Source organism: Ciona robusta, chromosome 5, assembly GCF_009617815.1.
Source record: "Ciona robusta chromosome 5, ASM961781v2".
NCBI classification, from domain to species: Eukaryota; Metazoa; Chordata; class Ascidiacea; order Phlebobranchia; family Cionidae; genus Ciona; species Ciona robusta.
This window is the reverse complement of record NC_143239.1, coordinates 2,615,066-2,638,641: the sequence shown is the minus strand read 5'-3', so window position 1 is coordinate 2,638,641 and position 23,576 is coordinate 2,615,066. Positions and strand designations below refer to the sequence as shown.

The following is a 23,576-nucleotide window of genomic DNA, read 5'->3' as shown; positions in this document are numbered from 1 at the left end:
AACAGGATAACCGGATTATACTAGTAGTGGTTCTATTGCACCCCGTGTTTGGTCAAGTTTAAAGCGTTGTGTCTAATTGTTTACACGTATGACACGTAATTTGCCTATCTAAATAGTAAGCCAATCATACAAAAAGTTGCACCATCCAGCTTTGAACCTAGTACCCTCTGACTAAAAATGCTTAAAAATTAAAATCCCTACTATTATTATCATCAAAATAACTCTGAATACACATTGTAAGTGCGCTGTAATAAAATCCCGTATCAAAATAAATTTATTGATAACAAATCTCCATGAGTAACAAGTAAAGAATATAAAGTTAGTAAAAAGTGACAAAAAATATGGAACTGTGTAATAATTTGACACAGGCAAGGTGCTCATTCATAAGATATATAAAAAAAATTGGCTAAACAAGTTAAAAATTTTTTAGCTGTTTTAATTAAGTGCCATTTATGACGAGTTATTTCGTAACAATATTTTAATATTTTGAGTTTTCAAGGACATAAAAAGCACCATTTTTGAGCTTAATAAATATTTGGCAGCTGGTTAATAGAATGCTTGTATAATAGAAATGCATAATTTTACTCTTTTAGTGTAAAAATCATGGAACAAAATAATCATTAGCTGTGGGACGACCAAAACTGGTTTCCGCCGGTTTTCTGTGGTAAGAACCGGTTCCATCCAGAATAGGGGAAGCAGAATGAGGTCTAGTATCTGCAAGGCACTGACTGATGCTTGCTTCAAGTTTGTTGCGAAACTGTAATATTGTAAGGCATAATACAAAAAGTTAACACACTTTAGTGCACATTATATTACATGTGATATCTCAACAATTTAATGCAATAAATTTAAAGTTTTTAAAAAAAGGTTGAGAACTAGGGATAAGTGGCTAGTTGGCTAGAAATATTTATCTTTGATATAATGGAAACCCAATAGTGTCTGCTTGGTTAGAACAATGTCTTTTAGACAACAAGTCTCGAACCCAATAACTTTAGATAAGAAGTGTAACCAGTACAACAGAACTAGGCAAAAGCCTTTCCATTGCTATAACAAATTACAAACATCTAGGTGTAGCGACCACGCTTATTTTCTTCCAATTAAACTCAAATATGTTTTTCTAACAACTGTTGTTTTGTCGCTATATCCTGTCTTTTCGTTTAAAAAATTGAAATATTTCCAAATCTTCGGTACCGAAATCGAACAGATAAAGAAAAGTTACTTATATTACCTGTGACAAATATGGCTGACTCAAATCCTTTCTTGGGGTTGAGGTGAACCCCCCAACCTGGGAATGTCCATTCTGCATACCAATATTGAAAGCTGAAACACGAGGTATAGATGGTGTGGGGTTACCAGCAGTTGAACTTATGTAGAGGGATTGATATTTTGTTCGTTCGTTATTTAGTTTCACTTTGTGTTCTTCCAAATCTTGCTTTGTTCTAGGAAAGAGAAAAAATGAGTTTTAGGTTTGGATTTATATTTCTACAACAAAAACTGTAGAAAAAAATATTAATTAAAAAAAAAGTTCTGCAAAAATATATACACATATATATCATTGGTATTATACAAAGTAAGTTAAACTTATCAAAAAAAATACAATTTTTGGAAAGTTAGCTAAAAATAACTACAAATTTCCTAAAATAATATTTCATGCAGCATTAACCATCAGTCTATCATAGAAACCATATTAACCTTCGTAAACTTTCATGCAACGAAATATTTTCCCGGACTTTTTCTTGCAACCTCCTCGTCATATCAGAGTCCTCCAACCCCAGACTTCTGCTCCTCGTTTCACTCAACTCCCTCTCCAAGGATGCGACTCGGGATTTTTCCTCCATCAACCTTTTCTCTTCATTTTCTCTCCTCATTTGCTCCAACTGCTCTCGGGATTTTTCGTGATGCTAAAAAAATTGCAAAATATTAAAAAATCTCTTAAAATTGCCCAAAAAATTTTAAAATAAAAAAATTAAAATAATGCAAAAAATTTTAAAATAAAAAAATTAAAATAATGCAAAAAATTTTAAAATAAAAAGTTTTTTCAAGATCTAAGTATGCACCTTTAAGATCTAGATATGCAATGACCACAAACTTAAAAAATATTTTACAATATAAAAGTCCAAGCGCAACCCACCTCAAGCCAATTATTAACTTGCTCCAATTTCTCGGTGATTTGCGCATTCACCACTTCATTACTTGGTGACTTCCCATTCTGTTTAAGCGTTCTTCGTAACTTCTGAAGTTCCAACTTAATCTCATCTCTTTCACGCTCTGCTTCACTGATCGAGGAATCGCTGAAAAAAATTAATGCTAATTTTTGCATTCTAGGTTTGATTAATTTAAGGGTTAAGATTTGTTTAACTTTTTACACAGTAATTTGGAATACCTAATAACACAGCAATACTGCATGAAACTGTTTGTTTTTTAGAGTTTTACAAACTCTTTTTTTTCAATTCCTAACTTATTTGACCATTAAACTTACTGCACACTTGCATATCAGAACTTCCTTAAAAAATAGGCTCAATAACTTGAAAATTAACCCTATATAAATCATACACTGCCTCTCTAGCAAATTTTTTTTCTTACAGACTCTTCAACATCCTATTAAATTTGTCTTTATTAAACAAATCACCTTATTTACCCTGATGAAGCTGAATAAGACCTTTAAACCTGAATATGAAAAATGATTATGATCTGTTTTAACCTTAAACTTAATCTAATATCCCTCACATCTTTATCTCAATCATTTTACTTCTTTTCTCCTCTTCCTCTCTCTTTCTCTTCTCTTCCACTTTCTTTTCCTCTTCTTCTCTCTCTTTTTTCTCTTCTTTACTCTTCTCCCTCAACCTGACAACCTCATCCTTCATCTTAGTAGCAAGCTCCTTAAACTGATCACGCTCACGTGATTGCTCACCACTCATGTGAGATATCACTGTATCACGCTCCATGATTGCTTCATGAATTGAAGCATCTGATTCTTCATGAGATTTTCTATTAACAAATTACCCCATCTTAATAATACTAAACTGTCACCTGAATCTAAGAGCAAACTAGAACAAAATACCTTAATAAAGCTGTGTCCCATTTCACCACACATTTTTCAAAATAATTTAAATTGTTTATGTTTACAAAGAAAAATTTTATACTTTTTTTACACTTGTATTAAATAAAAAAAAATTATTATTTAATCGTTAAATGTATTAGCAAAAAAAACATACTCGTAAATAAGATAAACATCCAGTTTGTGCCTTTATTAAAATTTAAATATTTTTGAACATAGGGGCACAGTTTAAGTGATTTAAAAATGGTAAAAACCCATCTTCTTTACTTTTTTTTTCTCACCTCATTGATTCAATCCTATCCTCCAACTCAATCCTCCTCCTTTTCTGATCTTCATATTTAATCTTATACTCCTTTCCCACCGCAGACACTTTGGCCAGCTTCCTATGTAATGTTTCCATGCGTTGGTATGCTTCCCTGTGAAATGATTGTTTTTTATATTGTGGTTCGAAAAAGTTACGAAGGTAACTAAATACATATTTTACAAAAAAACAAAAAATGATCAAATCAGATTGAATGTGGAAACAATTGTCTTCATTTTTAACATTTTGTTTTAGAACTAATCCATGACATTTCACGGGTACGGACAATTGCCTTTAGTTTAAAACATTGTGATTTTTGAAGTCAGAAGTTAAAATTAACATTTGTAAACGTAAAAACTTACATCACCGAAAATGGTTTTAATTCTAAACCAAAATGTTTTAAAATGAAGATAGTTGTGATTTTTATAAAGACTGCTATGTTAGTATTGAAACTGACTTGAAAATCTATGTTCTATTCATCTCATTAAAATATTTTTATGCTAAATTTAAATTTTAGCACTTAAAATTATTCTTAAAATAAAATTATTCTTAAAATAAAAAATATTCTTACTGTTTTTCTTTCTCCATTCTTGCATAATCAATGGATAATTTTGATCTCGTTTTCACCTCAGTTTCCCACATTTGACGATGACCGTCAGCCTCTGATTGGAGGAGCCTGTTGCCATGAAAATGTTATAAACAATTATAGAAATAAAATAAATTCAATTTATTGATACACCTGGTCACTTTTGTTATTTTTTTTTTGATAATTTTTTTACAATCTGCTCTCATAGTCAATCCCCCTCACCTGCATCTTTCTTCTTGACTTTGTAACTTCCTCTCTGCTTCTCCTTTCTCCTCCTGCAACCTCCCGATTAGTTGCTCCATCTGCATCCGTGATCTCGTGAGCACCTCATGATCGTCTTTTGATTCACTTTCTCTCCTCGTCGAGTTTGTCAGATCGGATTGCAATCTACAAATAAATGTATAGTACGTGGGGTAAGATGGAACACCTTTAGCATATACTATTCTAATACCCTGATCGTATTTTAAAAAATTACCAACAGTCAATGGGAGTCGTGAGGATACTGTTTTGTAATTCTTTGAATATTTTTCTTTAACTACCAAATGGGACAAGAAAATGGAATAAAACAATGTCATATCTTCCTCCACCATACTATCTCATGATTCGTGATATAATAATAGCAACGACAACCCACCTGATAACTTTAACTTCTGACTCCCTCAAACTTGCCTCCAATCGCGAGAGGTTATCTTGGTCATGTGATCTAATGGCTTGCAGTGATTGGACCTCCCGTTGTAGGTTGGATGATGTTAGTTTCTCGTCGTCAAGTTCACGTCGCAATGTTGTTGAAAGTTGACTTAACTCTTCAACACGGTTCAACATTGAATCAGCTTTCGCCTGCAATGATGAGAAACTTGTATCAACAAAATCAATAACAAACAATGGGAATCAACAAAAAATCATTAAAATCAGTAAAAAATCAACAGAAATCAACAAAAAAGTTCAATAAAATAAATAAAATCATCAAAAAATCAACAAAATTAACAAAAAAAAATCAAAAAAAATTACACAAAGCAATAAAAATCAACAGAATGTTGTTGGCTGATAAATATACAAATTGGTAAATAAGTATTTTATTTATTTATTTATTTATTTATTATAACCTAATGTACGAGTTAATGTATTACTAGAAACTTTAAAAAACCTACTTAAAAAATAAAGATAAAGCAAGTTTTAAATAAAAATAAATACAAATATTTAAGACTCACTTTAACAAGTTGAAGTTCCGTCTGCGTTCGTTCTTTTTCTTCTTGCAGATGCCTTTGTGACTCAGCAAGTTGCTTCATGGATGAGTCAGTAAAATGTAATTTTTTATCGGTGTCAATAACGTCTTGTTGCGCCAATGCAAGCGATTCCTCCTGAAGAAAAATCAAATTGTTTAGATCTGAAAATTCACATATTTGAAATTTGCCACAAAAAGTAGAAAACTGTGGTCCAAAAATTTGATCTGATGGCGCTTGTTTTAGCCACAAAAACTTAATTCTAGGCAAAGAATACAAAATAACATTTGCTACACAGTTTACAACACTAAAAGTTTTTTGGATTTTAGAACAAAATTGACACTTTTTTATTCAGTTTTTTGGAACATCCAATTATTTTAATATTTTTTTCACCTTTTTGATTTTTTCTTCTCGTATTTGTTCAATCTCCTTGCTCAAGTGCGCCACCTGCTGCTTTAGTTTAACGTTTTGTTTTTCGTATTCCAGTCGTTCGGTGTGATGCTCTGTGACATCATAGAGTTAAACTACACTTGAATAATAAAAGTACAGAACATAGTTATTTAAAAACAATCTTTCAAAGGGTGCCTTTATAATCTGTATACAGTACATACATCATACAACAAGGGACTCTGTATACAACAAATATATGATACAACAACATAAAAAAACACCTTTGGGAGCATGTTAACTACTGCATACAATCAAGCCTGTTCATAAGCTTCAAATTTAGAAAAAAAATTGTTTTGTTGAAAACACACATTCCTAAATTGTGTCTAGAAATGAGGACATTTTAAAGATGTAAGCAAAATGTTAAGATAGCATATGTAAATGTGCAAATTTTTAACAAGCACATTTTTCGCACATTGTGCCAAAAACTGTTTCAATCTGGTCTATTATTGTCTCTCAAAAAGTAGATTATGAAAAAGTATTTAAAAAGTAATAAAAAGTTAATTAAAAACCTTGATCAAGATCATGTTTTTTGGATATTCAGCAAAAATGAAGCACATAACATGTAGATAGGTTTGGCAGGTATAATATATAGCATGGCATACATAACTATATACAGACATTCACACATATATTGGTGTTTACATAACATGAATGCAATAAGGTGACAAAGGTTCATGCATGTATTTATACCATGATTATTATTGTGTGGTTGCAGAGCAGGTAATACACTGTGCATATGCTCCATTAGTAAGGTATGAGCATCTTAGATCAATTGGAAAAACATATACAGAATAAATGGAATGACTTTTTATGGAATGATTGTACATTAAGGTGATTGGCATAAGCATGATAAATTATAATATGATAATCATGAACAGCCGTTCTGGCAAATTCTTAGATTACAGAAATTTCAGCATCGTATGGAGGATGTTTTCATGCATTGCATAAAACATTGAAACAACGATACATTAGTAATTTGCCAGAACAGTTGTTTTACATTCAATAAATGCTTGACAGTAAGAACTCCTATATTATAATATAATGATATCAACTTTTTAAATGATGCAAGTTTGACCTAAGAAGTGACAACATAAAGAAATTAAAATAAAAACATCACCCTACCTGATACAATGTCCGAGAATTTTCCTTGTTGAGAATTCATGTTGGTGATCCCAAAGTTTCTAGCATCTTCCAATTCTCGACGTAATCTCGCTCGTTCGCTCTCTTGTTGGGAAACATCAGCCTGTATAGAAATAGTATAAATATAAACAGACAGTAGAAATATATTATTTACCATTTAGTAAAAAGGAAAAAAATGATATTTTTTGTGGGAAAATAGTTGAAATATAGCAATAGAAAAATGCAATTTGTTACAAGTAGTATATATATACATTTTATAATTTTGATAATGTTGAGTTTGGGGTATTGGGCCTAAACTCAAGATCCTGGCCTAAACACCAGATCGCATGGCATGCAATGACATAGGACCTTACCCATATAGAACAGAAAATAGAGTTATTTGTAAAAATAATTAAACTATATTTCAATGCAATACAAATATAGGTGATACAACCCACTTGTAATAATTCCACTCTGCCGTCCAATCTTGCATTTTCTCTCTGCATCTCACTTTTCTCACTCTCACTCCTCCTAACTTGCTCCTTCAGCTCCTCCCTTTCTCTTTCAAGTTGAGCAAGGAGCGTCTCTTTATGAGTGAGTGTTGTACGTACAGTGTTTGCTTCATGTTGAGCCAAGTTACAAGCAATGTCTGCAGCATGCTGCTTACTCTAAAAAACAAGACCATTTTTATAAAAAAAATTTAAAAAAAATATTTAAACCTTATAAATTGTTTAAATACAACAACAAAAGTTAGAAAAAGGCAATTAAAATCTATTTTTTTAGGTTAACATTTTTTTCAAACCTCAGAGTTTTCTCGTTTTTGTCGTGCTTCATTGATTTCTTCATTTAATTTAGTCAGCTGATCTTCTTTTCTCTGATTGGTCGATCTTAATTCATCGATCACCCTCTTTAGCTCCCTCTGCTGTTCATTTAAAGTTTCAAGATCTTTCATTGAAACTTCTTTTTCGTTGCGTTCTCTGTCGTAAAAACACAAAAACTTATGATTTAAAATACCAGATTCTTTAAAGACTTGAAAACTACATTTAAATCAAATCAGAATTTACAAATTTATATACTGTTAGAACACATTGCCCTAACAGTATATTTCCGAATTAAATAATGTTTCATAAGTTACTAAAAAAAATCAAATATAAAAATTTTACCGAAGTAACATCACATCCACATTATAAAGTTTTAGAATACATTTTACAACTCAAATTATATTTAACAAAAACATTTAAAATACATGGACCCTACAGTATATTTGCTATCGAAATTATTTAATAATTTGAAATATATCGATCAATGTAACATTACATACTTTTTAAGTTGTTCAGTCAATGCTTTATTTGCTTGATTCAAGTTATCTAGTTCAAACTTGGACCGCAACGTAGATTGCATCAACAATTCGTCGTTTTCACGAACTTCCTTTGTTAATTCATCAACCCTATACAACATGGTATAATAAAAACATTAGTATATGTTATAAACTCTAGTGGTACAAAGCCCACAAATACTAAGTCATTATTTCAAATAAATTTGAACTTTTAAAATTATTATAATAATGAAAATAACAAAAACTTTAATTGTCCCCATGATTGGTGTTGTAAAGATTTAGAATTAATTGAGAAAAAAGACAGAATATACCGACTAAACAACAGTTGTAAAATATGCTCACAGTTGAAAACATATTTACATTCATTTGGAAGAAAATAAACGTGGTTTAACACCTAGCAGACAAATGAGACAGTGGTTCTTAAACTGGCGGGGGAGGAATTAAAAACGAGGCGCAATTTTTTATGGCATAAAATTTTTAACCATTACAAAAACGCTGGTCTTTTCTTAGATGATTGTCATTGTAACAACAAATAACTTAAAGCTGAATTTTATACAATTTGAATATAGATTAGAAATCCTATATACTTGTTATTTAATTCTTCGTTAAAGTTGACCAACATGTCTTGTTTATCAGCATCTGTGTTTCTCCATTTTGTAAGTTCCTCTTTGTATCTATAACAATCATAATTTATTAATATTTTTTTCACAAATTAAAAAGAATAAACATAACCTTGAAACCAAAATAATTGAGTAAGTAATTCTCCATGTGTTTCACAGTTTGGTACGTAATATTTGAAAAAATCGTATTTCATCAAAAAATACCAGATTTTCAAACAAAAATTAAAATAACAACAATTTTTATCTAAAGCAACCAGGTTTACATACAATAACACCTATTACCATGAATATTATACATAACATCAATGTAAAAATGTAAAAAACGGAATGTAAAAAAAAGGTCAAATTAAGTTTACCTTTTACAAGAATCACTCAGACTATCTCTTTCAGCTTTTAGACTCGATAATTCTTGTTCTCTTTCCATCATTAACAAGTTTAAAGTTTGAACTCTCCTGCATTATAAGGTAAAAACAATATTAACTTAACCGTAAAGTTAAATATTTTAAACCATTACGTGTTGTAAAAAAAGTCTGTGTTGTAAAAAATTTAAACTAATTGCCAAATAATTTTCAAGATTAGCAATACTTAGTCCAGGAAAATATCACTAACCACACTGTTCTGTAAAAAAAGATAACAAAATAAGAATATATAATAGTTGTACCTGTCTTGGTGCATATCTTCATTCATTTCGTGCTGAATTTTCTGTTTTTCTTGGTCAACTTTTTCACGAATTGTGATTTTTTGTTTCTCAGTGTTCATTTCCTTCAGTAAATCATCTCGATGCTGTTCAAGCTGTTTAGACAAATAATGGGTTTTATGGTATGGGAATTGGATAGTATACTATTGGGGTGAGGGTCTTTGGGAAGGCATGGTATGGAACCTAGGATTTAGATCAGAGTTGATCTACCACCCTGCAAAAGCTGCAAAATCTTTCTAGATTTATGGCAATAATATTTTTAATGACCAAAGGCATATGAAAGCCTTGTTATTTCTCTTAAATATTAAGATATATAAAAAACAACATTAGAAATTTCTATTTAAAAACAAAGCTTTAAGTAATTTAAAAATATAGTAGAAATGTGTTAAAAATAGTATCTTTAATATATAAATTTCGCCTACACTTGAATTTTTAAGAACATAGTTGGACTTTTTCATTAATGCCGACAAAAATATATAATACATAAATATTATTATTAAAACAATTAAATTCATGTGAAATCACACTGCGCAACCTTTTTTATTGATTGTTCTGAATTCTTAAGTTCCCCTCTAATATCCCGAAGATTAATTTCTTGTTGTCTTCGGTTACTCCCTTCTATTTCAAGCTGTTCGCTCAAGCGTTTAACATGGTCACGCTCCATGTTCAAATCAAGTTGTAAGGTTTCTAATTGATCTTTTGCTCGATTTAATTCGAATCTGGATTGTAAAAATTATTTCCGTTATTCTGTTTAATTCGAATCTGGATCGTAAAAATTATTTTTGATATTTTGTTTAATCTAATCTGGATTGTGAAAATTATTTTTAAAATTCTGTTTAATTCGATTCCAGAACCAAAAAATTATTTATGAATTTCTGTTTAATTGGAATTTTGGCCGGGAAAATTATTTTTTATATTCAGTTTTATATGGGTGGGGTCCTGTAGCAAGGCCTGTCAAGGGATTTTGGGTTTTAGGCCAATTGGCCCTTTGCCATTCGGATTTAGAGCAAGAAAGCTTTAGGAACTAAATGCAGAAGTGATCTGATGCAGTTGCTACTATGCATATACAGTGTCATTTGAAACTGGTCTTCGGGTAAAGATAGAGCATTATCGTATTGCAGACAATACTTTGATTACAATGATTTATTTGTTTGTTTTATATTAGAAAATCAATTTCAAAATTTAATTAAGAACTATTTTATAATTTTATGATAAATTAGACTAAATGATTACTTTTTTTCCTAAAAGAATCAAATCAGTCGTTCGAAAAAATAATTAGAAAAGTCAAGATAAAAACCAATGCTTAAAAGTTCTTACGTTAATTTTCTTAAATTGGTTTCTTTCTCACTCCCACCCTTCTCCAAATGATCTCTTTCTCTTTTATTATCCTTGATCTGCTCCTTTAGTTCGTTATTCTCTTTTTTATAAAACTCCAGTTTTTCAAGAGCGTTGATAGCTCTCCTTTTTTCCTTCGCTGCTTCACGCTCCAGTTCACCACGCTCGCCAGAGCGTAACAACGATTCTAAAAATAATGTTAAATTTAAAAAAAATACAAAATCATTTGTTTTTTTGAACAAAACTACATTTTTATGTCAATTTTTGTAGGTTTAAGTTAATTTAAACAAAAAAATACAAATATGGGTGCAAAAAGGGGATTGCGGGTGTTGTGACCCCCTCTTTAAAAAATCTATTGCAATGAACACGCGTTGCGATGACTAGCTTTTTGTTTTGAAGGGAATTTAGTCATTTTTAATCATACTGCAAGTGAGTGTCTTATTAAAAAAGTCCCGTTTTAAGAACATTACCAAGGCAAAAACAATTTATCAGAAAAAATGTTTAACCATCACCTGATAATTGGGATGACCTTAGGGATGCGGGGATGTCTCCCGGGACTTCATCCTCTGTCTCCGTCTCCGTGGTGGTGAGATTATCAAGATCAAGATGATTGTTCAATCTTCCATTCCTCTTCACGTCCAATATCGGATCAAAAATTAAATCTTGATCAAGAAGTCCGTTTGACATCTAAATGCATGATAGTTTATGATGAGGTTATATATATTATAGTTGGGTGGGGAAGATGGGACACTTTTCACTCTATTTTCCTGTCCCATTTGGTAAACAAAGAACATTTAGAGAGGTATAAAACCGTATCCCCATGAATCCCATAGACCAATGTTAAATGTTTAAAACACGAACAGGATATTTGAATATTGTGTGCTAAAGGTGTTTCATCTTCCCCCACAGTACTATATACTTACTTGTTGGGGCACCAAACTTTTTTAAATACAGAGGAGGCTGGGATAGTTAGATACACATTTTTATTAAAACAAAATTTTTCAATGTTTATTAATTAATTCGGTGCAAAAAGTTTAAGTGCTAAAATAAAAGAAATTATTACGTAATTAGAAAAATGTTTTTTAATAACACTTGTTGGTATTCTTTTTGTAGCAAACATATATACAACTTACCTAAAAATATATTAGTCCTATAAATATGTCTAAACTTTTTAAGTATATTCATAAGATATATCCCTATCTTTTATACCTCCCTTTTCACATACACTACTTTTTTGAGCATTTGAGCCAACAAAAAATACAGTTTCTCTTTATTACTTACTTTCACCAGTTTAAACTAACATACACTATTTATAAAATACAATTTTTGATAATACAAGTGAAACTTACTCCAGTATGAAGTGTATGATAAAATCAATAGACAAGCACTTGAAACTTACAAATACTCTGAGGTATTTTATATTTAAATATGCATTGGATTATTATTTATAATGAATACAGGAATGTTTTGGCTGTACATTATGTTAAGTAATATAGGTATTCGTAAATTGTAAGTTATATATATATAATATAGTAAAATGGGGGAAGATGGGACACCTTTTCATTCTATTTTATCTTCCCTTTTGGTAGTAAACAAAGAACTTTCAAAGAAATTTAAAACCGTATCCTCACGACTTTTATAGGCCGTTGTTAATTGTTTAAAACATGATCAGGATACTTGGATATTATGTGCTACAGGTGTCCCATCTTCCCCCACTCTACTATATAAGTTAAAATTAAAACAAAAATTAATTTAAAATAGAAACATATATCAAAATTAGACTTACTGTTGTTCTGATGTCGCCCATTTTGTCTTTAGTTCCATTTGCAGTGTTGCCCATATATGAATCATCTAGTTCAGATTCATCAGATTCACTTAAATTGGCATCACTGTAAATAACAAAAAAAATAAAAACTGAGAAAAATCTTCAAAATAATGCATATGTTTTGGCTAAAAACTTACAACTGCAAAACTACCTCAACACTTTATCTTTAGAATACAATAAATTATATTAAAAAACTTTTGCATTAGCAAAAAAATATATATATATACATATATAAAAAATACATTTAGATGATTTTCTATTTAAAATAAAATCTTTTTTATTGCTCCACACACTAATACAAAACATACACTGACATACAAATCAAATATGACCATTTAATAAGGTTAGGATTAAAATTTGATACCTTACCAACATAGCATGGACGCTTATACATTGTTGAGATGTAATTTGATATTTGAATACCACACAACATATTTTAACTTATATAGGAAGGGTGGGAAAAATGGGACACCTTTTCATGCTATTTTCTCGTCCTATTTGGTAGTAAACAAAGAACATTCAAAGAAAAATGAAACTTTATTTTCTTGACTTTCACAGACCGTTGTTAGTTGTTTAAAATACAACCAGGATATTTGGATATTATGTTCTAAAGGTGTCCCATCTTACCCCACCCTACTATAAATTAATAAAATTATTTTGTTGGTACAAATTATACACTGATTATATGTATCTTTACAAATAGGTTAACTGAAAAAATCAAGTCAACAATAAAGTGATACACATTTTACTTGTGCTAGGAATTCTGAGTATTTAGTAGTATCCGGTTACATAACAGACTATTGTGTTATGAATAAAGCTATTTAAATTGAATTCGAATGTCAATTAACATTTTATGTCAGGCTTAATTTAAAATGGTAAAATATTTTGGAAATTTTACTGTCAAACATGCTTTAGTAATAATGTTTTAGAATGGCAATAAACATAAAATGATAAAAAGAAAATAAATAAAATTAACTTACTCATTCAAAGCATCTTGTAAAGCACTTTGTAACTTTTCTCGTTCTTGCAGTTGGTTTTGCAAAGTCTCTTCTTCAAGTTTCTTTTTTCTTATTTTCTCTTCTCTCGCAATTCGCTTTCTCTCTTCTTCCACCTAGTGTAAAAGCAAAACAAAAAAAAAGTATCAGAAGACTTTGTGATGCAAGGTTACTGTTGAAATTATTTTGTTTTAAATCATAACCTAGCAAACTACAAATTACAAAATTCTTACTTTTATTGCTTCCAGTCTCTCTTTTTCTTCTCTCTTCCTTTTCTCTTGATCTTTTTTCTCTTTTTCTTCTCTCTCCTTTTTCTCTTTATCCCTTTTCTCTTTTTCCCTTTTCTCCTTTTCCTTTTGCTCTATCTCTTTTTTCTCTCTCTCCTTCTTCACATGCCGCTCACTTGCTTCCACTGCAAGAGCTTTTAACTTCTTCTTTTCCTCCTCTTTCTCTTGTAATTCTCTTTCTCTTTCTTTCTCTTGTTCCTCCATCCACTCTAATTGCTCTTTCGTAGGTTTCCTTTTGTTCCTAAAAATTAAAAAAAAAACATAACGTAAATATGACAGTTTCAGTTAAACAAAAAATGTTACAAACATAACAAAAGCTTCTCACTAAACATTAAAAAAATTAAAAGTCCAAATTAAATTGTGTATTTAGGATTTATTTGTACATAACCAGTATTTACATCTATAACTATAACTATAATATATACATTGTTGAGACCTTCTGTCGTTTATTAATAAGAAATCAAGTTTAACTTATTAGTTAGTAAAACCAGATGCACAAAATGTAGTCTTATCAACACAATGTAAAATGCAATAATAATAACAGAAATGCCCTAGTCAATGTAATTTGATGATTGGAGTATAACGTAATATCACAACACATATCAATATATACTAAACTTACTTTGCTTCAACTTCCCAACTACTTTCTGATTCGCTATCAGTGACATCATCATCTTCATTGTTATGTAACAATGGCGTCACAACTTTGGCAGCTGAAGTCTGTTATATAACATAGCATTGATACAAATTTAAATTATGTCACCAATCTTTCATAAACTTAGGGAGGCAGGGATAGTTAAATGTATAGTAGGGTGGGAGAAGATGGGACACGTTTTCGTTCTATTTTCCCGTCTCATTTGGTGGTAAACAAAGAAAATTGAAAGATATATTAAACCATAACCTCTCGATTTCCATAGACCGTTGTTAATTCTTTAAATCACCCACAGTACTATATATAATCTGTTGTAATGTTACTGATCCGTACAAAAAATATGAGAAAGGGGAATGAAAATCTTACCCCACCCTATTATAAGTTGGAGATGGGTACTTACCCTAAACGGAGATTGAGTACTTGGGGATTGTTTTTGGGGAGAAACTTTCTCTTGTACATCCTGTGAGTTAAAACTTTAGTGTTAGAAATATCTATGACAAAATTTAACCTATAACACTATCAGATTAGTAAAAAAAATTTTCTAAACAACATTTTTAAAATATGTTAAAATGTTATACAACTTATGATAAAGGTATTATTATACCAAGATATATTTTTAAAAATTAACCATTTGTGATAAAAAAAAGAAAAAAATAAACAATTAAAAACTCACTTCAGAATCCCATGAAGATGAATCTTCCTCTCTCTCCTCCTCCTTATTCTCTTTCTTTATCTCATGAGTTACTTTCCTCTTTATATTAGTGGGAGCAACAAGATCTTCCACGGAACCATCTTCACTCAATTCATCATCAAACTTGTAATCGGAAGCAACCGTGAAGAACTTGTCAGTTACTGCAAAACAAAACAATCGTTTAAATTAAGGTGACAGAGGCATTAGAACACTGATACTCTAAGCAATATAAAAACACCATAAGACTGTTGGGTAAGATGGGACATCTTTAGCACATAATACCCAAATATCCTGATCGTATTTTAAATAATTAACAACGGTCTATGGGAGTCGCAGAGATACGATTTATAATTCTTCGACTGTTTTTTGTTTCTTACCAAATGGGACAAGGAAATTAATTGAAAACGTGTCCAATCTCCCCCTACTCTACTATATATAAACCACACAAATTTCGTTTTTAACAAAAATTTTGCACGCACAAATACTTGCTAAATATGTAGGAAAACCAAATAGCTCAAAAAGTCAAAACAATAAATTGTTTCAAAAACTTGCAAAAATAAATAACAGAATCATTAAAAACTTACTATTTTTGTGCACGGGAGTTTGCTCATGTTCCTCATCATCCCATAAATCGTGATCAGAATGCTTTGTACCATTCACGTGATCATGTTTAGATGATATGATCTGTGATTGTGAGTCGAAAGTAGAATCGCTATCACCACCATAAACATCATTAACTTCATCTGCACTGAATCCAAGCGATGCCAACATATCTTTATAATAAAATTAATAATTAAACAATTTTTTTTTATATATTTCAATAATTGAGAACCAATTTATTGTATATATTTCAATATAATGTATTTTTCAAGTTTTTTGTATATATTTCAATATTTAACTGTTACTGCAAGGAATTTTAGAAGTCTGAAAGTGATTTTCCTACATTTTTTTGTAATTGTGGTCCTTAAAGACCTTTTTTCTTTTCCAAAATTTTATCTATATGTGCAAATTAATATTTTATGCTGAAAATAAACATATAAAATCAAACATAAATTTCCGGTGGTTGTTAATATTTTAAATAAGAAATTAGGTTCACCCATTTTAGAGCAAAAAGGACAAATTTGATATTTAGAACAGGGGTACAAACCAAAATTTTATAATTTTCCTTATATTATGTAAACAGTTGTTAGTTTTATTTGTATGAGTGAAACACTGTCCATAAAATTCATAAATATGCATAAACTAAATACCAAACATTTTTAAAATGGTATTTCCAAAAAAATGGATTTTACTTTCATAAAATAATCAACATTACATTACATACTTGTATCTGGTTTTGAGTGACCTTTACTTTGTGGAAAAACTTTTTCTTCTTCTTTTTTCACAACTTCACCTTCCTCTTCTTCATCCTCATCATCTGTGTCCCATGGTGAGTCATCCTCTTTAGGAGGAGGCTTAGAAGACGCCTCAGTTTGTGAGGTTTGAGGTTTAGGAAGCGGAGGTTTAGCTGGTGACACTGAAGAACCGATTTTCTGTGATTTGCTTTGGTATCCTGGTGGTTAAAAACAAAGTATTTAGTAGGTGAAGTTAGTTTAAATATTTATAAATCTTTTGTAATTCTGCCACCAGGTATGGCGTTATACTGCTATGTAGGACTTTTTAAATACTTTAGTCTAAAAAAATGGTTTTCTGCGATTTGCTTTGATATCCTGATGGTAAGAAACGTACATATTAAAGCATATACAAGTAGTGTAAGAGTGTTCTCCATGTAAAAGATTAAGGGATTAGTAGGTGGAGTTAAGTTTGAATATTTGGCAATATTTTTTTATTCTGCTACCAGGTATGGTGTTATACTGTTATGTGGGATTTTTTAATACTCCAAACCAGATTCCAGTCTAAAAAAAAGATTTCTGTGATTTGCTTTGATTTCCTGATGGTTAAAAATGTACATATTACAGCATTCGTCAGCATATACAAGTTGTATAAGAATGTTCCCCATGCAAAAGCTGTAAGAAACAAACTTAGTATATCGTAGTAAGAGTTAAGTTTAAACATATGGCAGTCTCCAGTTAGTCTGTTACCAGGCATAATAATATGAGATATTTTGAATATGAAATTCTAAAAAACCTGAAAAAAAAACCCTTAAAATGAAACCTTAAAATTAACTTTGAAATAAACTAAAGTTTTGAAAAGGAGCCAAAAAGTCTACATTATATGACAAAAATTAAACACAACAATTCCTATTATTGGGCCACTGACAACTAAAAATTACACCAGAAATTTGAAATTGGCCTAGAACTAGTTTTGTTTACCAGGTACACAGTTGAATCCAAAAACTTTGGTGTTCATATGTATTCACCCATGCATTACGTCGTGACCCACAGTTTAAAAACACAGTTCCATAAAATAACCCAAAATCACCTCTTGCTCTTATAGGGGATTTCTCTTCTTCTGATTCAGACTCAGAGTTTTCCATTTGATGTTCAACTTTTGGTGGAATATTTGTGGTTTTTACGTTGCCAGTCGGCTGGTTTTGCTTCATTAATTCTCGCTGTTTCAAAAACTGCGCAACGTTGAGTTTCGGTTTGGCAGGCTGTGCTTTCTGTTCGAAACATTATGTATTAGATTTTTAAAATATTATTGTTTTAGTAATCAATATTTACCTATGCACCTTTACTGCTAGCTAAAACAAACTATTTTGGATTTCATAATGACATTGTTTTAGTAATTAATGTTCAGATATCATGTACTGAGTTCTGATGAAAAATCCATCTTATATAACAAAACTATTTGTTTTTGCTACTAAGGTTGGCTAAAATAACTGGGACTGACATGAGTGTCCTTAGAGAAGAGAGCTAATGGGCAATGTTAATAGTAGGTGGCTGTACACAGTATCCGGAATTCCTCCGTTTTGTCTGTTTTGTACGTATTTTGCTGCCGCATGCGGAATTGGACACAACTTTGCAAGCGAATTCGCACTCAAGGATACTGTGTACAGCCACCTTGAGTGTATATTATTCTAAATGGTAACTTATCCACAAAAAGGAATAATTGTTGAACCTGCAGATAAAACCTTATCAAACGTACCACATACTCAATACTTAAAACTAGCCATTAATATAATAATTTTTATATATCTGTATTAAATATAACTTTACTTGACATTCCACTTTCACAGACCAGTAAAATATTTAGTCAAAAACCACAAACCAATTAAAAAAATAGGACCAATTTATGAATTATAAATAAAAACAATTCATTATTATTAAACAACTAACTTCAGGTGGTGAATCTGACTCAGAAGTATCAGATAAACTTTTTGCATCAGATTCACTGGGTGTTGGGGTGTCGTCTTCTTGTGACGTGTCTAAACACAAAGGCAACATTAATATGGAGTGGTAATACCAAAAATGTTTAAAAAAATTCTTAGAATTTTTTGATGGTGTTTTTATATTCTAAAATTATATAACACTAAACAACTGTTGATGGAACCTGGAAGTTTTGTAGTGCTGCTGTTAACCATAAATCAAAGTAGCATTAGAAAATAAAATTAACCCATTCGCAAATCTTTTATGGTAACAAGCCAACTCTGGCATAAATCTCTAGACCTCTGGTGTGCCTTGCTGTTAGACCTCACCCACAAGTTAACAAAACTCAATTTAAAAGTACTACTGTAATTATTAAAAGCATTCCAATTTAGCCTAACATAAATATAGAAAAAAATGATAGCATGGAAAATTCATAAAAAAAATAAATTGTACCGTGATCAACGATGTCAGTTGGTGTATGTCGTGTAGAAGAAGGAGCTACAGTTGAGTAGATGGGGGAAGATGCTCCTTGAGGACTCCGGAGCGATCCTGAGGATGCGGGACGACTTTTATTCCTCGTTGTGTGCTCCACAATGATGTGAGATATTCTGGGATAAATTTTGATTCAAATTTTATTCTCTAGCAATATTAAGCAATTGTAGTAATAGTTTTATTATACAAATGTACTACAGGTGTCCAGGTTTTTTAATATTTATTAAAACCTGGAGCGCTTTATTATAATGCGGTAACACCTCGAGTCGTCAAACATAGGAAACTTTATTGGTTTATGCGCCGAATGCAACATATTTTTGCTAAGCTCGCCTAGCGTGCAACAGCAGGGTAAAACCTAGGGTGCTAAAACATATGATGTCAACTGCGTTTCTAAATGGGTATTAGGAAATCTAAACTGAATTGTTTTACTAAGTAGCAAGATATTGCACACAACACATATCATAAACAGACAATTAAAATTTACAACGGGAAAATTGCAATTTTTCCAACCAAAAAAATGTAACTTTTTTATTTAAAAACTCACGGATGGTGTCCATTCACGCTTGCATATTGGTCAGCCGTCCATCCTAAATGTTTATCACGAATTGTTGCATCTGCTCCTTTGCTTAAAAAAGTTTTCACAATATCAAGATTTCCACGACTGGCAGCCAACATCAGTGGTGTTCTGTATGAAAATGTTCGTGTTATTATTCTATGCAGATTTAATAAGCAATATTTAATAGCATTAGATGTACAGAACAGTTTAGTTACTTTAGTATGACAAATTAATAATAAAATAACAAAATATATAAATAAATTTAATTCCATGTCAATTTAGAAGTTAAGACCAGCAAGAACTGAATTAATAAGCAATATTTAATAGAACAGATATACAAAACAGTTTAGTATGCATAATGGAAGATGTGATGATAATTTTTAATAGCCTATGCCCTATACAATGTATTTTTTTTAAGTTCTATGAGAAACTAGTATTGTTGACATTGCTCAAAAAGAAATATATATATTGTTTCTATTTACATAGCTTCATAAATTTTTTGTTTATTTTTATTTTTTGTATAATATATATTAATATATATATTAATAAAATATTTTATAATAGTTTTTAAAAAGGAATCTGTAAGTCAGGCATATTTCACAGCAGGTCTTAACTCTTGATTGACAGGCAGTGGGACAGGTCAGCAACAAAATACTTGGCATACTGTAGTAGTAATTTAATACTCAGAATGAAGGTTGGGGCAAAAAACAGGAGTGGTCACTGATATGTGACACACAAATGTTCCACACTTCTATTAAACATATGGAATATGATATTCGTGTCTAGCATGTGTCTGGCTGTACAATAGCATGGAATGTGGGCAAGGAAATCAAATGGGCAGATATGTTTGGATAACACCTAAAAAAATACTGGGGTATTTATGGCATATATGGCTAGTAGGTCACTGTGGGTCTATTACATGAGAAGCAGTGCTTCTTAAACCATAGCCCTTAAATAGTGATGGAAATCCGTCAGCATTTGATTTGGTTCCCCAACTAAAGTTTATACACCTTTTTAGTGTTGTAATACAAAAGCAAAATGTCTTAAATTAATTGTTGTCTTACAAAATATTTGGTAAAGTATAGTTTAAAAAAAAGTATACATATAATATATTATATATTAATATATTTGTTAAATGGCAATACTTTTTTATTTATTAATGCCGAATACTGGGGTAATGCAACAAAAAAGGGTAAAAAACACAAGTGTAAAGAAAGGCAACCAAATATGTATGTGCATACTGCCGGTTTTGTATTCATACATTGTAACAATAATTTACACATTTTAAAATTTTCATTTTTAAAAAAAAAGTTTTAAATTTTCGGCATACCACAAGTTTACTCCTGTTTCCTACATAAACAAACCAGTTGCTATAAACAACTTGTACAGTTTAAAGCACAGCTTACCATACTGTTTGGTTAAACAAGTAGCACTTAAAACAGAAACATAAGCACAATACACAACCAAGCTGCCACACCATTACCAAACAAAAGCAAACTTTAAACCGCTGACAGCCAACTAGGTGAAATATGCCAAGTAAAAATCAATAACTGGAACTTGCAATTTACTAGCACTGCTGTGTAAACAACATTAGAGAAATTGGTTTTTAAATTATTTGGAATTCCAGACAAACTTATAAAAAAGAAAAAATCTAAACACTTATCCAAAAATTTAACTACTTTTCAAACACCTAGCTTTTAGCATACATTTAACAATAGCATGCACAAAAAATTACAAAACAAAAAAGTACAAAATTTCTATAGGCATGCAACAAAATTGAACAAAAGTGTTATTAGCATGCAAAAATTGACATAAATTTATTAAAATTCAAAAAAAAAACCTAGACAGTAAAATATTGTTTTTTTTTAATTCTTAAAAAAATGTCACTTACTTTCCCTTGCCTTCCGCTGAGTTAATTTGAGCTCCATCATCTAATAAAAGTTTGATTGTATCTTCTGACCCATCAACTGTGGCAGCAATATGTAGTGGGGTTGAACCATCCTATTAATAAAGAAAAAAGTTCAAGAAAAGAGCGCAATAATTTTTAAAAATTTTGTATGGAACAAATAATGGCATTACTACTGCTGTATTGTATACTAGATTTATTGGATACTAGATTTCATCAAAAGATTCAAAAATGAATGTTTTATCTGACATACAGCAGAATTTATAACCCTGTTGAAATCTTGCAGCATAGCAGACAAATCTTCATTAGTTTAAAAATCTTTTGTCCAGTAGATAAATTCTTAAAATTAACATAATATATATCTGGTGCACATTTTTAAAAAAAGTTTCAAAAAAGTTCAAACCTTGTTTTTGGCATGCACATCAGCACTGTAGTCCAGCAGTAAATAACAAAGGTCAACACTGGGAATGCTGACAGCAAGGTGTAGAGCAGTGTTGCCGTTTACATCTGACAAACTAATGTCCGCACCTGTACGTGAAACATTCTTAAAATCGCATAAAATTTTATAAGAAAAACAACAAAATTGCAAAATTTAATAAAAAGAAAAAATGGTTATAATATGAATAAAATGTACATCAAAAGCATAACTTTGTCAGTAAGGGTATTTGGGTATTAACATGGCACCCAAACTTTTGGTACAGGAACATAAGACATTACATATTATACAAACAGCTTTTACCCACAGATGACCAATGAAATGGGTAGAACCAAAGAATATTGCATTCACCATATTCATTAATGAGGTTCGGTTACTTTGTATGTAAGGTGACCATAACTCTAATTGCAGTATAACATTCATCCTAGACTTTGTAAAAAATAACTTGACGTCTATGCACCAAACAACTTATAAATTACGAAGGCTAGATGGACAAACCTTTTTGGAGCAAAATATTCATGCAGTTCTGATACTGACATTGGACGCACTTCATTAATGCTGAGCGTCGGTCGTTATCACACAGGTTCAAGTTACAGTTGGGATAATCAACAAGCATCTTGACAGCATCTATTTTACCATTGGCGCATGCAAGGTGTAGAGGGGTTCTATGCAAAGGAAATAAAAAATAAATAAATGGTTCTATTTTTCTATTCATTAAAGTGAAGATTATTTGGTTGAACAAATATTAAACACCTTTTTAATAACCGAATGAAGAAATTTATTCATGGAAACAGCTTAAACTATTCGCACATTTTACACATAACCGAGATATGAAGACTGTCTACAGTGGCCACGTAGCAATGGGCATAACCCAAATTATTTGTGTTGGAAACCACAAACCAATTTATATTACTACTTTTGCATTAATATTGAAAAATATTTTTTATTGATATGGTGACTGTTCCTGTTCACACCGAGAATTTCAGCAACTGAGATTAACATTTGTCAGGAAAAAAACGTACTTTTGCTGCAATAGATAAACGAGTCAAAACATATTTACCTGTTTTCTTTATCTAACAAGTTTACATCGCCTTTTTTCAAAAGTGATTTCAGTTTCGTCAAATTTCCTTCAAACGCAGCTTTGTGCAATTTTCCGAGATCTTTTTTAGGAGACACCTCATATCCAGATGAAGATTTCCCGCTGGCTAAACTTCCAACTTCTGAAGCAGATTTCTTATTTTTCTTGAACAAGCGTTTTTTGAACATTTTCGGTGTAACTCAAACTTACTACTGCAACAATGACATCTAGAATTTCTGAAAGTGGACAACTAAAGTATTAGTAAAACATTAGAAAGACTTTGTAACACATTAATGCAAGTTTAAAAAGTCCAACCAAAAATAATGTGAACTTTGAACAATTGTACGCAAAATTATGCACCTAATGGATATAGTAAGCTACTATGTAACCAAATAAATAAAGATTTAGTGCCAGTTTAAATACATCATAACATAACTGTACATATGATATAATACAAATCCTGAAATTTATAATGTTACACATATAAACTTTAATAAATGCGTTACATCGTGCCCATGACAACTATTTTTATGACTGTTTACAAATCAAACATTACTTGCTACTAAACTACAATAAAGCGTAAATTCTGTCAATCTCAAAAAGTTAAACAAGTTCTCCAAACAACAGA

General features: G+C 30.7%; 1 protein-coding gene across 2 annotated transcripts; it reads right to left on the bottom strand.

The window, feature by feature from the left end:
* Nucleotides 1-256: 256 nt before the first annotated feature.
* LOC149735549 (uncharacterized) lies at nt 257-23,216 on the bottom strand. 2 transcript variants are annotated; one of them, XM_089878821.1, is made up of 37 exons: nt 22,931-23,216; nt 22,369-22,535; nt 21,838-21,962; nt 21,420-21,529; nt 19,517-19,657; nt 18,934-19,088; nt 18,451-18,539; nt 17,594-17,774; nt 16,497-16,724; nt 15,757-15,945; nt 15,155-15,333; nt 14,882-14,941; nt 14,452-14,549; nt 13,776-14,070; nt 13,528-13,658; nt 12,509-12,611; nt 11,235-11,409; nt 10,705-10,909; nt 9,923-10,106; nt 9,352-9,482; nt 9,047-9,142; nt 8,658-8,744; nt 8,056-8,181; nt 7,537-7,711; nt 7,193-7,402; nt 6,738-6,858; nt 5,559-5,668; nt 5,154-5,303; nt 4,580-4,782; nt 4,168-4,332; nt 3,931-4,035; nt 3,340-3,474; nt 2,728-2,988; nt 2,132-2,291; nt 1,693-1,901; nt 1,229-1,439; nt 257-757 (listed from the first exon to the last, which is right to left on the bottom strand). In XM_089878821.1, the coding sequence occupies exons 1-37, from the start codon at nt 23,134-23,136 to the stop codon at nt 602-604; spliced, it is 5,832 nt and encodes a 1,943-aa protein (XP_089734947.1). In that variant the 5' UTR covers nt 23,137-23,216; the 3' UTR covers nt 257-601. The 2 variants fall into 2 exon arrangements, with proteins under 2 accessions (XP_089734947.1, XP_089734946.1); XM_089878820.1 differs by lacking the exon at nt 2,728-2,988.
* Nucleotides 23,217-23,576: the final 360 nt, after the last annotated feature.

What these genes read in the sequence shown, in the direction of transcription:
- LOC149735549 (XM_089878821.1), bottom strand. Translation starts at nt 23,136, where the DNA reads ATGTTCAAAAAACGCTTGTTCAAGAAAAATAAGAAATCTGCTTCAGAA. An exon ending in ACCAATTTAAGAAAATTAAC is followed by an intron (nt 10,107 to 10,704) that starts GTAAGAACTTTT and finishes TTTACAATCCAG; the next exon opens with ATTCGAATTAAATCGAGCAA. An exon ending in AAAATGATTGAGATAAAGAT is followed by an intron (nt 2,292 to 2,727) that starts GTGAGGGATATT and finishes AATTTTTTTCAG; the next exon opens with CGATTCCTCGATCAGTGAAG.